This window comes from Sinocyclocheilus grahami, unplaced genomic scaffold (genome assembly GCF_001515645.1).
Source record: "Sinocyclocheilus grahami isolate Dianchi unplaced genomic scaffold, SAMN03320097.WGS_v1.1 scaffold116.1, whole genome shotgun sequence".
Taxonomy (NCBI): Eukaryota; Metazoa; Chordata; class Actinopteri; order Cypriniformes; family Cyprinidae; genus Sinocyclocheilus; species Sinocyclocheilus grahami.
The window spans coordinates 120,520-132,871 of NW_015505295.1; the positions used below are offsets into that span (position 1 = coordinate 120,520).

Sequence of the window (12,352 nt, forward strand, 5' to 3'; positions counted from 1 at the left end):
ACACTGATGACGGCCAGAAGAAAAACACTGCAGAACATGTTGGCGCACTTAAAGAAGCCAGTGAACTTGCAGAGAAAAACTCCAAAAGGCCAGTAGTCATAGAAAAAATCTCTGATTAGTGAAGTGACTCGTGTCAGGCAGAAGATCAGGTCCACTACAGCGAGATTGACCAGCCAAACGTTAGTGACATTGGGCTTCATACGGAAGCCAGCCACCCAGATGACCACAGAGTTCTCGATGGTGCCTAAGAAAATGATGATGATGAGGAAGACAATGCTGATCTTATTCACAGTGTCTTCAGTGTCCACTGTAGTGTTTGCATGGTGATTACACTTGTTGAACAATGAATGCTCTTAAAAGTACATTAGTTTGCACTTTGCAACATGATTTTCTACCACCTGATACATATCATGGTTGCATGAAAACAATGCAAAACAAAACAATATATAAAATGGCATTAGATGTATTTACACAGACTGTTTAATGCAGCTCAGGGGTGGCATGAATGCACTTAAAACAATTTTTGAAGCAAGTGACTACTGACTTGAATGGGTTTTTGATTCATTCGCTCAGCCGATATTTGGAGAAAACAGCATTCTTCCTCCTTGTCTGATATTGCTCAACTATATGTTCTACATTACATTATAAAAAGCAAAAACTCATAGAGATGGATGTCACGTCAGTGACTGCATGACAAAAATAATTTGTGGGATGAAAGCGTAAGAACTGTTTTCATTGTGAGAGTTTCACAATGAATTTGTCCAAGTTGGCAGCCCTGATTATGATACTTAAATTGCAAAGCAATTCAAAATAATCCTTACTGGTATATGGAGTAATTTAGTTGTAAAGTTAAAAATCTTAATATATTTTTATTTGAGAGTGACATAAATATGATAAATCTTGGTAACCTGTTTAGCAGGAGCGTTTATAACCCTAACAGCCCAATTGTTTTTTAAGAACAACAGTCTTTGATTATGACTGCATACACAAAACACGGCAAGACTTGATCAGAGTAGAAAAATAATGAGTGAAAATCTAAAATGAATGATAGGAACCATCAAACACTAAGAAGGACCAGGTCTGAACCACAAAACTACTGAAGCAGAAACAGCAAATCTCAATATTCACCTTGTTTCTGCAAAAACTGACCACAGAGAACTTCACAAAGCCAGAATCTATGAAGAAAAACCTTTAATCACAGACACCAATGCTAAAATATTAAAAAGATGGTGTCACGATCATAAACCTGAACAGTTGGAGCACCAAGATGAACTTCAGCATCTGCCCTGGCAGCTCAGTCAGCTGACTTGAATATTATCAAACCACTATAGATAGTTTTGGAGAGAAGAGTGAGAATGTACAATTTGCCTTTAACACATTTTCCAACCTTCTTAGAATACATCCATAAAGGGGCAAAGAGGAAGGGGGAGGAGACATGTATATACATACATCTCTCCTCCCACTTCCTGTTTGTCCTGTTTTGTCTGCAAAAGGAATAAATGATCAAATAAATGACACTAAAAAGCAGAGATGAGCTCACACTGGTGTGATTTCAAAGAACCAGACACTTGTGACCCATTCACCAAGGATTACTGCAGCAGTCAATCTGTTTTGTAAAAACACTTGTGTACAGCTAAGAACACTCACATTAATTCATCAACACATCATTAATAGTAAACATATGTATGTATGTATACAAACTACCAATTTGAAAAGCCGACGACTACAGTTGTGTTCATCTTGCAATTCTTACAAGACCAGGTGTAACCTCGTCCAATGTGCAAAATTATGAAAATTGTATCTCTTCAAGCATTTTAGAAATTCCTGTGGGCACTCAAGGCAACTTAGTCTTTGTAGTTGACTTACAAACTGGCATCATGAACAAACAGATACATGTTGTTAAACAGAAAAACCGAAGGAACATTAATACATTTATCTGTCTTGATTGTAGAATGACCTCAAATACAACTCTTCTCCATGACATCCACTCTGAGGACTAATCAAAAAGTGATTACTTAAATACAGGTTTTACCATTTTAACACAAAAGACATTTGAACTGGGAAAACATGTTGTGGCTCTTTTGCTAACTAATGTTGTAGTACTTGAGAGCGGCCTTGGTCTGGAGACCAGTCTTAAGACCATTTTTTGAAGGTCTTGGTCTTGTCTCGGTCTCAACCTTATTTGTATTCAAACTTGTCTTAGTCTCAAACTAAAATGACTTGGGATTTTATTGCAAGACCAGTCAAGACCACAACTGCGGGGATATCACTAAATTGCAGGTGCATTGTCTGATTAATTTGTCATTAAAGTGATAATGTAAAACTTACTGCTTCATATGTAATCAATAGCTTATTTCTAATATGATTTCATTTGATACTGCTTTGCCGGTCAGAATTTCACCAAAATGAATACAAACGCCCAAAAAATTCAAGGTATTATTTAAGAAAAGTACTTGTGTGAGATCTTGTTTTTATATTATAAGCAATATCACAAGAACAAGAGAGCTGATTTCACGAATATGAGCATGACTGCAAAACATGATAGTAGAAATTAATATTAAGTGAATTACATTTTAGAAATCTTTTTTTTTTCTTTGCCTATTTCTGCAAGGAAAGTTGTTCCAAACAAATCCATAGCAGAACTGTTGTGTGTTTCGGAGCAACACAGCGGCGTTTCATTACTAAACAAATCAGCTGCTTTGAAAGAATCATTAAATAATTCTGTGACTCAGTCAAGTGATTTTCCACCACATAGCCTATTGGCGGTTTTTGTCTGATATTCATATTCATTAAATTTTTCCATCATATTTCTATATTCAAAAAATGTACTTTAAAAACATTGATCTCAACAATATTTCTGCACTTGTAATTGTACCAGTTCAGATGTAGTTTCTGTGCTGCCTCTGCAGTGCAAAGATGAATTCTGTTGTTAGTGATTTCATTTGTTTTGTACCAGCTCTATATATAGTGCCTTATTATTCTAGTTGTATTTATTGATTAAATATTAGATATTTTTCAGGCAGTAAATGTGGATCTTTCAGATTAATTTTAGGAGTGCTGGTTTGGTCTTGGTCTTGACTCGGTCTCACTCTGCCTTGGTCTTGGTCTTGTCTTGGTCTTGACTACAACAGTATTGCTAACAAAGATAAATTGCAGCAGAAGCTTTTTGCATAGCCATGCATTTATTGCGCAGGTAAATATTATAAAACAAACAAAATGAAGGCTGATAATAACTTATTTTTCTCTTTCTGCCTCAGGTGGGCTTAAATACATAATCTTATTATTTACTGGACACAAACATAATCAATCATCACAATATAGATGTGCCTACTGTTGGATTAACATACATTAATTTAGATTACATAGACTATAATATTACAAATTATCTAAAATTGAATTTTACCATATATTTCTTAAAGGCTCCAAATACTGGTTAAAGCTAGACAAAAGACCAGACACTAAGGTACATACATTTTTCATTCTGTTAAATATTAATAATAAAAAATGCTTTTAAATTCTGTGGTATCTGATAGGCCTGACAAGTAAGTTTAGTTTAGTTTATTTTCTTATATAGCACATTTCTACTGCCACAAGAGCAGCCCAAAGTGCTGTACAATGCATTCAAGAAGACCAAGAAATAGAGCAAGCAAGAAATAGAGAGTAAAATCTCTTAAACTTTAGTGACAAATTTAGTATCTGCAGTCTTTGGATTAGAGCTTTCTTCCCCATTGCCTTGCTGTGAGAGACTTTGGCCTTCCTCCATAAGCGCTCTATGAAAAATCCCAGACAGGCTTTGGTTGCAGCGTCGACTAACATCCAGTCCCATGCAGAAATACAGAACCGGGTTAATGCAGCTGTTGAAATAGGCTAAGTTTGAAGACATACTCCATCCCACTTTTACTGCTACGTTGTCTTCATTCACCAACTTGACCAGCCCTAGAAAGTGGTATGGAGCCCAACATAAGAAAAAGGCACAGACCAATACAGCAAGAATCCGAAGAGGCCTCGATTTTCCAGAGAGCCGCGTTCTGCGTATCCCAACAGCAGCTAGTATGTAACAGATAAGGATGACCAGGAAAGGCAACAAGAATCCACAGATGAAACGAATGCAGTAGTAGACATACTTTGCTGAATTGTCTCCTGATTCTGCTGCTTTGTGCTGCAAACAAAATTATAAAGTCTGTCATTCAAAATGATGACACATAAACATTTACTAAATAAAATCATGCATATACATGATTATTTATATATCTGTGCAGTCATTCTGACCTCCAGCGAGCATTGGCTCAAGTTGTTCTTGCCAAGGTAGACTTGTCGGTAAACAAAGTAAGGTGAACTAAAGATCACCGCCACGATCCAAACTCCCACACTGACCACTCGAGCAGCACATAACGTCCGTCGTTCTCTGGTGAACACTGGACACCAGACGCAGAGCGCTCGATCCCCACTGATGACGGCCAGAAGAAAAACACTGCAGAACATGTTGGCATACTTGAAGAAACCATTGAACTTGCAGAGAAAAACTCCGAAAGACCAATGGTTAAAGAAAAGACTTGAGATGAGTGATATGACTCGTGTCAGGCAGAAGATTAGGTCCGCTACGGCAAGATTGACCAGCCATACGTTAGTGACATTGGGCTTCATGAGGAAGCCGGCCACCCAGATGACCACAGAGTTCCCGGTGGTGCCAAGGAGAACAATGACGTTGAGGAAGACAATACTAACCTTATTCATAATGGCCTCAATGTCCGCTGTAGTGTTTGAGAGCTCAGAGTGGGTGTGGAGGAGAAGAGTTATATTGGAGCTCATTCTACAATCAAGAGAGATAAATCGATGAATGTTATTTCAGTTTAAAAAACAGATCTGTCTTGATGTCAATTTCTAAGCTAACTTGAAAGATTAATTCACCATGGGTTCTCTCAAAAATTTCTTGAATGTTGAAAGAGATAAAAATGTTCATCATTTTGCAAGAAGATGCAATCACAATGTGTATCAGATGGCAGAAAATCCTGTTGTGCTCAAACTTTTTAAGAACACTTCTTATGTCAGATGTGTATTCAAATCATAGATACTTACAAGCATTTATTGCACTGACTGCATTGCAAAGCAATAGTAAAACCTATACAGAATTGTAGATGTAGATGATGTAGATGTTCTTACCTGTACAAATCAGCGTTTTCCCAAAACAGACTAAACCATCAGGGAACAACACTGGATGATCCTTTGTGAATGAGTCATCAGCTGTGTTTGACTATTATAAGGTCATTTTGCTATGCTGATAAATAAATCAGTTGCTCGTTCACTGACATGACTTGCCGTTGCTCTCTTCTCCCCTTTTCGGTGTAATGGATCTGGTCATTCATAAATGTCTTCACTGCAGACAAAGAGGAGAAAGGCAGGAAGAGGGAGGTGACATGAACAAAAGTGCAGATCTTTGCTTGTTTGCGTAAACACAAATGATGTAAGTGAAGTGTGGTTTTGGCAAATTCATAAATTATTCATGTATTTATATTGTATGCTCAAGTTACAAAAATTCACAACCAAAATGTAACAACAAGGTAGACTCTGGAAGAGTCTTTTGATTAGGGGGCCTGTGGAGGTACAGTCTGCCAGTTATTATTTGACATTAAACTATTTTTGTGAAACAAACAAAGCATGTGTTATAAATACAATTAATTCGACCAAAGTCAAAGTTAAAAAGCTAATGTTCAGGTAAACGTTTCATAAAAATACAGTCTTTTAAAGAAAATGTAGGCAACAGCTTTGTAAAGATTATTTTAATTAGTCCACGATTAAAATATCTCAATGTATGTAAATATTATACAAACCCGATTCCAAAAAAGTTGGAATATAGCAGTTATGTTTTGTAGGTCTGCCTACCAATTCTGTATGATTCCTATACAGAACACCATTTAAGTCTTTTGAGCTCATCTTAATAACTTGTAATATACATTTCTGCTAACTGAATCATTAATTTAATCAACTGTTCCTTATGCACCATTCACAATTAAAGTCGTTTAATAGAGGTTTACTTTTAAGACAGCTTTTTATGACATAGCCTATTTGGAAGGCAACTCATTCAAAGCTGCAGAGGAATCATATTCAAATCACTTGACTACTTGCAATCTCATATAAGTGGTTAGGTGCATATGCAAATTAATATAAAATATTTTCTATCAAAATCACAGAATATTCTGTGAAATTATTGTCAGTCTCACTTCTGAGCAATGTAGTATTTGTTCACTTTGTTATTTTGCAATATTGCTCAACCTTTAATGTTGCAGTGTCACTGCAGATGTTAGTTAAGTGTGCTCAGTAATGCCAGAGCAAAAGTTTTAAGGTTTTCAATTCACTATTTAATCACAGAAGATATCAGAATTTGAACTGAACTGAACTATTGAAATTCTAGATTTTTTTCTAATGAATAGTCATTGCATCAGACACCTTTTTTATACACTGTGTATTTATTGCAAAGGCAAATATTACAGGAATATAATGAACAATAAAAAATTAGCTCAGATTAACCCCAGTCGTCATGCAATCCCGGTCTAAAATTTGTGCCCCATATTAGGCTACAAGTAATTTCCGTTTTCTCTTCTGGCCAATGTCATCCTGTTAATTAACAAACGAACATGTGTAAGCAAAAATAGCCGATCATAAAAATGTACGATTGACACGAACATTTGTATGAAAAAATGACATATATTACTAGTATTTTGCAATATTTTCATAAAGGCTCAATCTACATATTAAAGCATTAACTTTTTATTTTGTTTGATATTAATCTAGATATTAATCTCTTAAACTTTAGTGACAAACTCAATGTCTGCAGTCTTTGGAATGGAATTACAGCTTTCTTCTCTAGTGCCTTGCCGTGAGAGACTTTGGCCTTCCTCCATAAGCGCTCTATGAAAAATCCCAGACAGGCTTTGGTTGCAGCGTCGACTAACATCCAGTCCCGTGCAGAAATACAGAACCGTGTTAATGCAGCTGTTGAAATAGGCCAATTTTGAAGCCATACTCAGTGCCACTTTTACTGCTTCATTGTCTTTATTCACCAACTTGACCAGCCCTAGAAAGTGGTATGGAGCCCAACATAAGAAAAAGGCACAGACCAATACAGCAAGAATCCGAAGATGCCTCGATTTTCCAGAGAGCCGCGTTCTGTGTATCCCAACAGCAGCTATGTAACAGATAAGGATGACCAGGAAAGGCAACAAGAATCCACAGATGAAACGAATGCAATAGTAGACATACTTTGATGAAATCCCACCCTCTGCTGCTCCTTTCTCCTGCTAATGAAATTATAAATACATAATACTAAATACAATCTTAATGCAATGTACTGAAAGTTTGTGCATGCAGTAATCTGTAAAGCCATTCTGACCTTGAATGAGCAGTGGCTCAAATTGTTCTTGTCGGGAAAGACTTGCCGGTAAACAAAGTACGGTGAACTAAAGATCACCGCCACAATCCAAACTCCCACACTGACCACACGAGCAGCACATAACGTCCGTCGTTCTCTGGTGAACACTGGATGGCAAACGCAGAGTGCTCGATCCACACTGATGACGGCCAGAAGAAAAACACTGCAGAACATGTTGGCGTACTTGAAGAAACCATTGAACTTGCAGAGAAAAACTCCGAAAGGCCAGTGGTCATAGAAAATGATTTTGGTGAGAGAAATAGCTCGTGTCAAGCAGAAGATCAGGTCCGCTACAGCGAGATTAACCAGCCAAACATTTGTGACGGTGGGTTTCATGCGGAAACCGGCCAGCCAGATGACCAAAGAGTTCCCGGTGGTGCCAAGGAGAACAATGATGGTGTAGAAGACAATGTTCACTGTCGTTTTCTCATGGTACATTGAGATTTTGGAGTTGGAGGGAAGGGAAAGAGTTGTATTGGAGGTCATTCTACAAGCAACAGATAAATCCTTAGAAGGTGCCTTTTCATATGCTTATGCACTCAACTTTGATCTTTCTACTCAATCTGTACACCATAAGCGTGCGGTTACCATGCTAGTCTCACGAGCTTCACCTCACAATTAGATAAACATGATGAGAGTTGTCTGGCAACCAAGAGGACACAGGTTATTAAACTGATAGCGTTTACTTAGAAGTCATAATAGGAACATTGATTTCAGCTATAGATTTAGAATTTCCTTGCTAACTCATTGGTAACCAGTAAAACCTTTTTTTCTTTATTACTTTTTTGGCTCCCATTACATTTAGGATGTCATTCACTCTATATATTTACAATTGAATCAATGTATTTCATTTATATTATTACATTTGATTTCAAATGAAAAATTATTTAATATTTTTCATTTAAACATTCATATTTTATACATTATTCATGCAACAAATATGATTTAATCCTTGTCCTTAATCCTGTATTGTAAAATGTCTTTCAAAATGGTTAACTAAATCTGGTGATGAATTGCTATGTTCTTACCTGCACACAGTGTCATTAGGCGTTTTTGCAATAATCAGCCCAAACTATTGGACTCAGGATAAACAGCACTGCGAAATCCTTTGTCAATATGTTCAGCACAGACTATGTTTGAGTGTTAATTGCTATCAACTGTTTTATGCTGAACAGGTTTTCTCACTGCATCTTTTGCTCAGTCATTCTAAAGTGTGCTCTTTAGCAACAAGGGAAGACAGGCAGGAAGAGGGAGGAGACGTGCACATTTTGTCTACAAATACATTCAATTCTGCAGATTTCTAAGTACAGAGAAATCACAAATCCATTTAAATTGTTAAAGTGTGTGCTATATATTTAGCTTTTGTTGTGCCACAATGTCAGGGTTGTATTTTATTTATTTATTTTGAATGAACAGAACTGCAGAAAAACAGCAAGTGTAACCTTATGTCTTATTACTAAATTCTCTAAAATGCTCAGGTTTCAGCTTGCTTGCTGAATTGCTGAAGGAAGTCACTGAAAAGTACTTTGACCAATAGCGTGCAGGCGTTGTACATAATCAACCAATCGTGGTGTGTGCATAGGCGGAAATCCCGGGGGGTCAGGGGGGACAGGACCCCCCCCCCTAAAGTGATTATTTCCTCTTTAATACAGTCCAATGCATTTTTCGATGAGTTAGCAATAATAACATTACCTGCTTGACCGACAGGGTTGCCAGGTTTTCACAACAAAACCCGCCTAATTGCTACTCAAAAGTAGCCCAAACTAAGAGCGTTTCGAGGGGACCCCCCGGTAAAATCGCGTTCTGGGGGCTAAAATACACCTTATAGGGGATGCTTCAATCTGCGGACATGAAAAACAACCCGCTGCAACAGTGATAAAGTAGCCCAATTCCATTACCGCAGACTTGGCAATACTGTGATGGATAGTAACGTCTACAACGGACACGACCGCTGATGCGGCGTGACCACAACAGCTTGACGTCGTCTAATTTGGCACAGTCTCCCTGCTGCACTAATAGTAAGGCTCTGTGTATACATGTCCTTACAAGTACAATTTTAGATGGATTATTTGTGTCCCCTTCAAAAATTGCTCTTGAGATATTTTTTTTAAAAAGTGACGTGATGTGGCCATGTATGGTGACCCATACTTGGAATTAGTGCTCTGCATTTAACACATCCAAAGTGCACATACACCCGGAGCAGTGGGCAGCAATTTATGCTGCGGCACCCGGGGAGCAGTTGGGGGTTCAGTGCTTTGCTCAAGGGCACCTCAGTCGTGGTATTGAAGGTGGGAGAGAGCACTGTACATTCACTCCCCCCACCTACAATCCCTGCCAGTATGAGACTCGAACCCACAACCTTTGGGTTACGAGTCCGACTCTCTAACCATTAGGCCACGACTTCCCCTGTTTATTGTCCCCTCCAACTGTTAGATGAAATTTAAGCCCCTGGGTGTGTGAGAAGGTGGGATCTACAGAGCACAATCGAAGCAATGCAAATACATGTACTGTATATATAATGTATAAGCTTGTCAATGGGAAAACAAAGATAAAATACGGACATTTTAAGTAATTTAGAAATCCCAGCTAGGACATGTCCAGGAAAAAGAGGACCTTTATGGTCACCCTAATTAAGTAAATAAATACATAATAAAAAATAATAATAATTCTACATAATAATACATAATCTAAGTAGGCTTACGTACATAATAACAGAATGTGAATTATTCAGAACTGTAGACACGCAGTCAAGATTTTGCAGTGATTATGACAAAATGTATGTAACATTATGCAACAAGGACTATGACAAAAAAAAAGCTTAAGCTTAAAGCATAATTGGTGTATGTTTCTGTGTATGTGATACATTAGCAACATAATAATAAAACTGAATAACATGCATGTGTGTTAATGTCAGACGTAATTGGCCATAATAAAACTGAACTTGAACACTTGAACATTTAGAGACACCACTGGGTTTGTTTGTTTTTGTTTTTTTACCTCAAAATGAGTTTTTTTCTTCTAAAATCTGCTGTGCCTGCCACAGGGATTTACATTCTCATATGTGGAATAAGGACTAAACTGAGAAAGTGTGAAGTGAATTAGGTGATTTGTAACTTGCTCCTTGTTTGAGAAACTGGATGTGTTACAACTGACCCATGTTACCATCCTCAGTCTCCCCTAATGAGTGACATGTCTGTCGGTATTTAGGTGGCCCTCTGGTGGTGGAGCTGCACAACTTTTTGTTTTGTGCCATGTATTTGAACGAACAATCACTTGTTCCACCGCTAGTGGTTTATCATCAAATTCCAAAGGTCAATGGAAAAAAATGTCCTGGTGGAAATGTTGACGACTTTGCGTATAAGTTAGATGACCCGTTTTATTTAAATGTGTATTGTTTTGTTGTTGCTAGAATAGGACTTTGCTAGATAGTTTACACCTTCATTTTTTTTCCATGGTTCCATCTATACATTTATTTTTGTATGATGATATCAGTGCCAGCTTGTGGTCAAGTGTGATATACCCTGTGGTAAATGCTGGTGGTAAACAGTCTCCATGTGTGGGCATGTTTGTATCTTTGTCCAAGTAAGAATACGGACTAATCTAACAAATGATATTTTCCAGGGTTCATTTATGTGGATGTGTGCGTGTGTGCGTGCACATGCTTGTTGGGAAATCTGACCCTAGCTTTCAGTTCTTCATGCTTATCAGCTGTGCCAGAGATGGTGTATAAGAGATTTGTGAAAAAAGTCACAAAAAAGTGCCATCTTTCACGAATATAGTTTACACCCCTAAAAACAAAAAGAAAAAGAAAAAAACTTAAATATACAAATCCCATGTTCTTCAGAAAGAGGCAATGATTTTAGAACCTACTATTTAATTAAAGGGGTCATATGATGCAATTTAAATTTTTCCTTTCTCTTTGGAGTGTTACAAGCTCTTGGTGCATAACGAAGATCTGTAAAGTTGCAAAAACTAAAGTCTCAAATCCAAAGAGATATTCTTTATAAAAGTTAAGAGTCAACCACGCCCTCTTAAAACAGCTCGTTCTAACACGCCACCACATGTCTACGTCATGATGTGGGAAGATTTGCATAACGATTTGTTCACGCAAAGAAAGAAGGCGTAACCTTTATTCTCGCTGTAGTATTGTTGCTGCCGCCACCATGTCGTGAAGGCGCTGTGTGTTTCCTTGTGAAAGCAAAACTACTTTGGTTGGCCTTCCAAAAGAGGACGATATCCGCTTCGTCATGCCTGGAGCTGGTCCGTGCTGGTAGCTGAGGAAATACATCAACTTCGCGCTGTGGATCGCTGGATCGGCTTTCATCGTGGACAAAGCGGAGTCCAGCCCAGGGTTGTCACATGTGGTTGCCGCAAGCCCGCCGGACGCTCCTTCGTCAAATCCGGCGGCCGTACCGTTCTCAAGCCCGCCCGCCGCCGCTCACTCAAGCTGGCCTCCGCTCGCTCTAGCCCGCCGGCCGCCGCTCACTCAAGCCCGCTATGTGTTTCGTTGTGAAAGCGAATCTACTTTGTTTGGCCTTCCAAAAGAGGACACGACTAGAAATCAGTGGTTAAGTTGTATTTACAACACTGTTCCAGAACAGTTCAAACCAAATATTCAGATATGTGCAGCGCATTTTATGGAGGACTGTTTCCTGATCCTGGTAGAGTAGACTACAATGCCAGCTGTTCTGACTCACAGTCTGTAAGTACGTTTTCATTTAAAGGATTTGCCACTGATGATTCAAACGTGAGTTTGAATGAATATAGTCAATCCAATCATTTTACAATACAATAGATTATTTGAGTAATACAACACTATATTTATATCTGGGTCTTGAGTCAAATAAGTCTACCTTTAAAATACAAACAATCAATAGGAGATATAGGAGCCTAATAGAGAGAAGAAAAGGAGAAGTAAAAGCAAAG

General features: G+C 38.0%; 3 protein-coding genes across 3 annotated transcripts in view; all 3 read right to left on the reverse strand.

Annotated features, from left to right (window-relative positions):
* LOC107589462 (C3a anaphylatoxin chemotactic receptor-like) overlaps positions 1 to 412 on the reverse strand; it is a 1,140-nt gene extending 728 nt beyond the window's left edge. The window contains exons 1-2 of the mRNA XM_016277914.1: positions 406 to 412; positions 180 to 307 (exon numbers count right to left, since the gene is read on the reverse strand). Coding sequence (XP_016133400.1) covers positions 180 to 307; positions 406 to 412 — 135 coding nt within the window. The remainder of the gene's footprint in view (positions 1 to 179; positions 308 to 405) is intronic.
* A 3,258-nt stretch (positions 413 to 3,670) lies between these two features.
* Positions 3,671 to 5,232, reverse strand: LOC107589464 (C3a anaphylatoxin chemotactic receptor-like). Its single transcript, XM_016277915.1, has 3 exons — positions 5,161 to 5,232; positions 4,270 to 4,810; positions 3,671 to 4,159 (listed from the first exon to the last, which is right to left on the reverse strand). The coding sequence occupies exons 2-3, from the start codon at positions 4,807 to 4,809 to the stop codon at positions 3,671 to 3,673; spliced, it is 1,029 nt and encodes a 342-aa protein (XP_016133401.1). The 5' UTR covers position 4,810; positions 5,161 to 5,232.
* Positions 5,233 to 6,800: 1,568 nt separating this feature from the next.
* LOC107589465 (C3a anaphylatoxin chemotactic receptor-like) lies at positions 6,801 to 8,507 on the reverse strand. Its single transcript, XM_016277916.1, has 3 exons — positions 8,455 to 8,507; positions 7,388 to 7,913; positions 6,801 to 7,292 (listed from the first exon to the last, which is right to left on the reverse strand). Exons 2-3 carry the CDS (start codon positions 7,910 to 7,912, stop codon positions 6,801 to 6,803), a joined length of 1,017 nt encoding a protein of 338 aa, XP_016133402.1. The 5' UTR covers position 7,913; positions 8,455 to 8,507.
* Between the last annotated feature and the right edge of the window lie 3,845 nt (positions 8,508 to 12,352).

Coding starts and splice junctions, on each gene's coding strand:
- LOC107589464 (XM_016277915.1), bottom strand. CDS start 4,809: ATGAGCTCCAATATAACTCTTCTCCTCCACACCCACTCTGAGCTCTCA. Junction 4,160..4,269: donor TGAGCCAATGCTCGCTGGAG/GTCAGAATGACT, acceptor TTTTGTTTGCAG/CACAAAGCAGCAGAATCAGG.
- LOC107589465 (XM_016277916.1), bottom strand. CDS start 7,912: ATGACCTCCAATACAACTCTTTCCCTTCCCTCCAACTCCAAAATCTCA. Junction 7,293..7,387: donor TGAGCCACTGCTCATTCAAG/GTCAGAATGGCT, acceptor TTTCATTAGCAG/GAGAAAGGAGCAGCAGAGGG.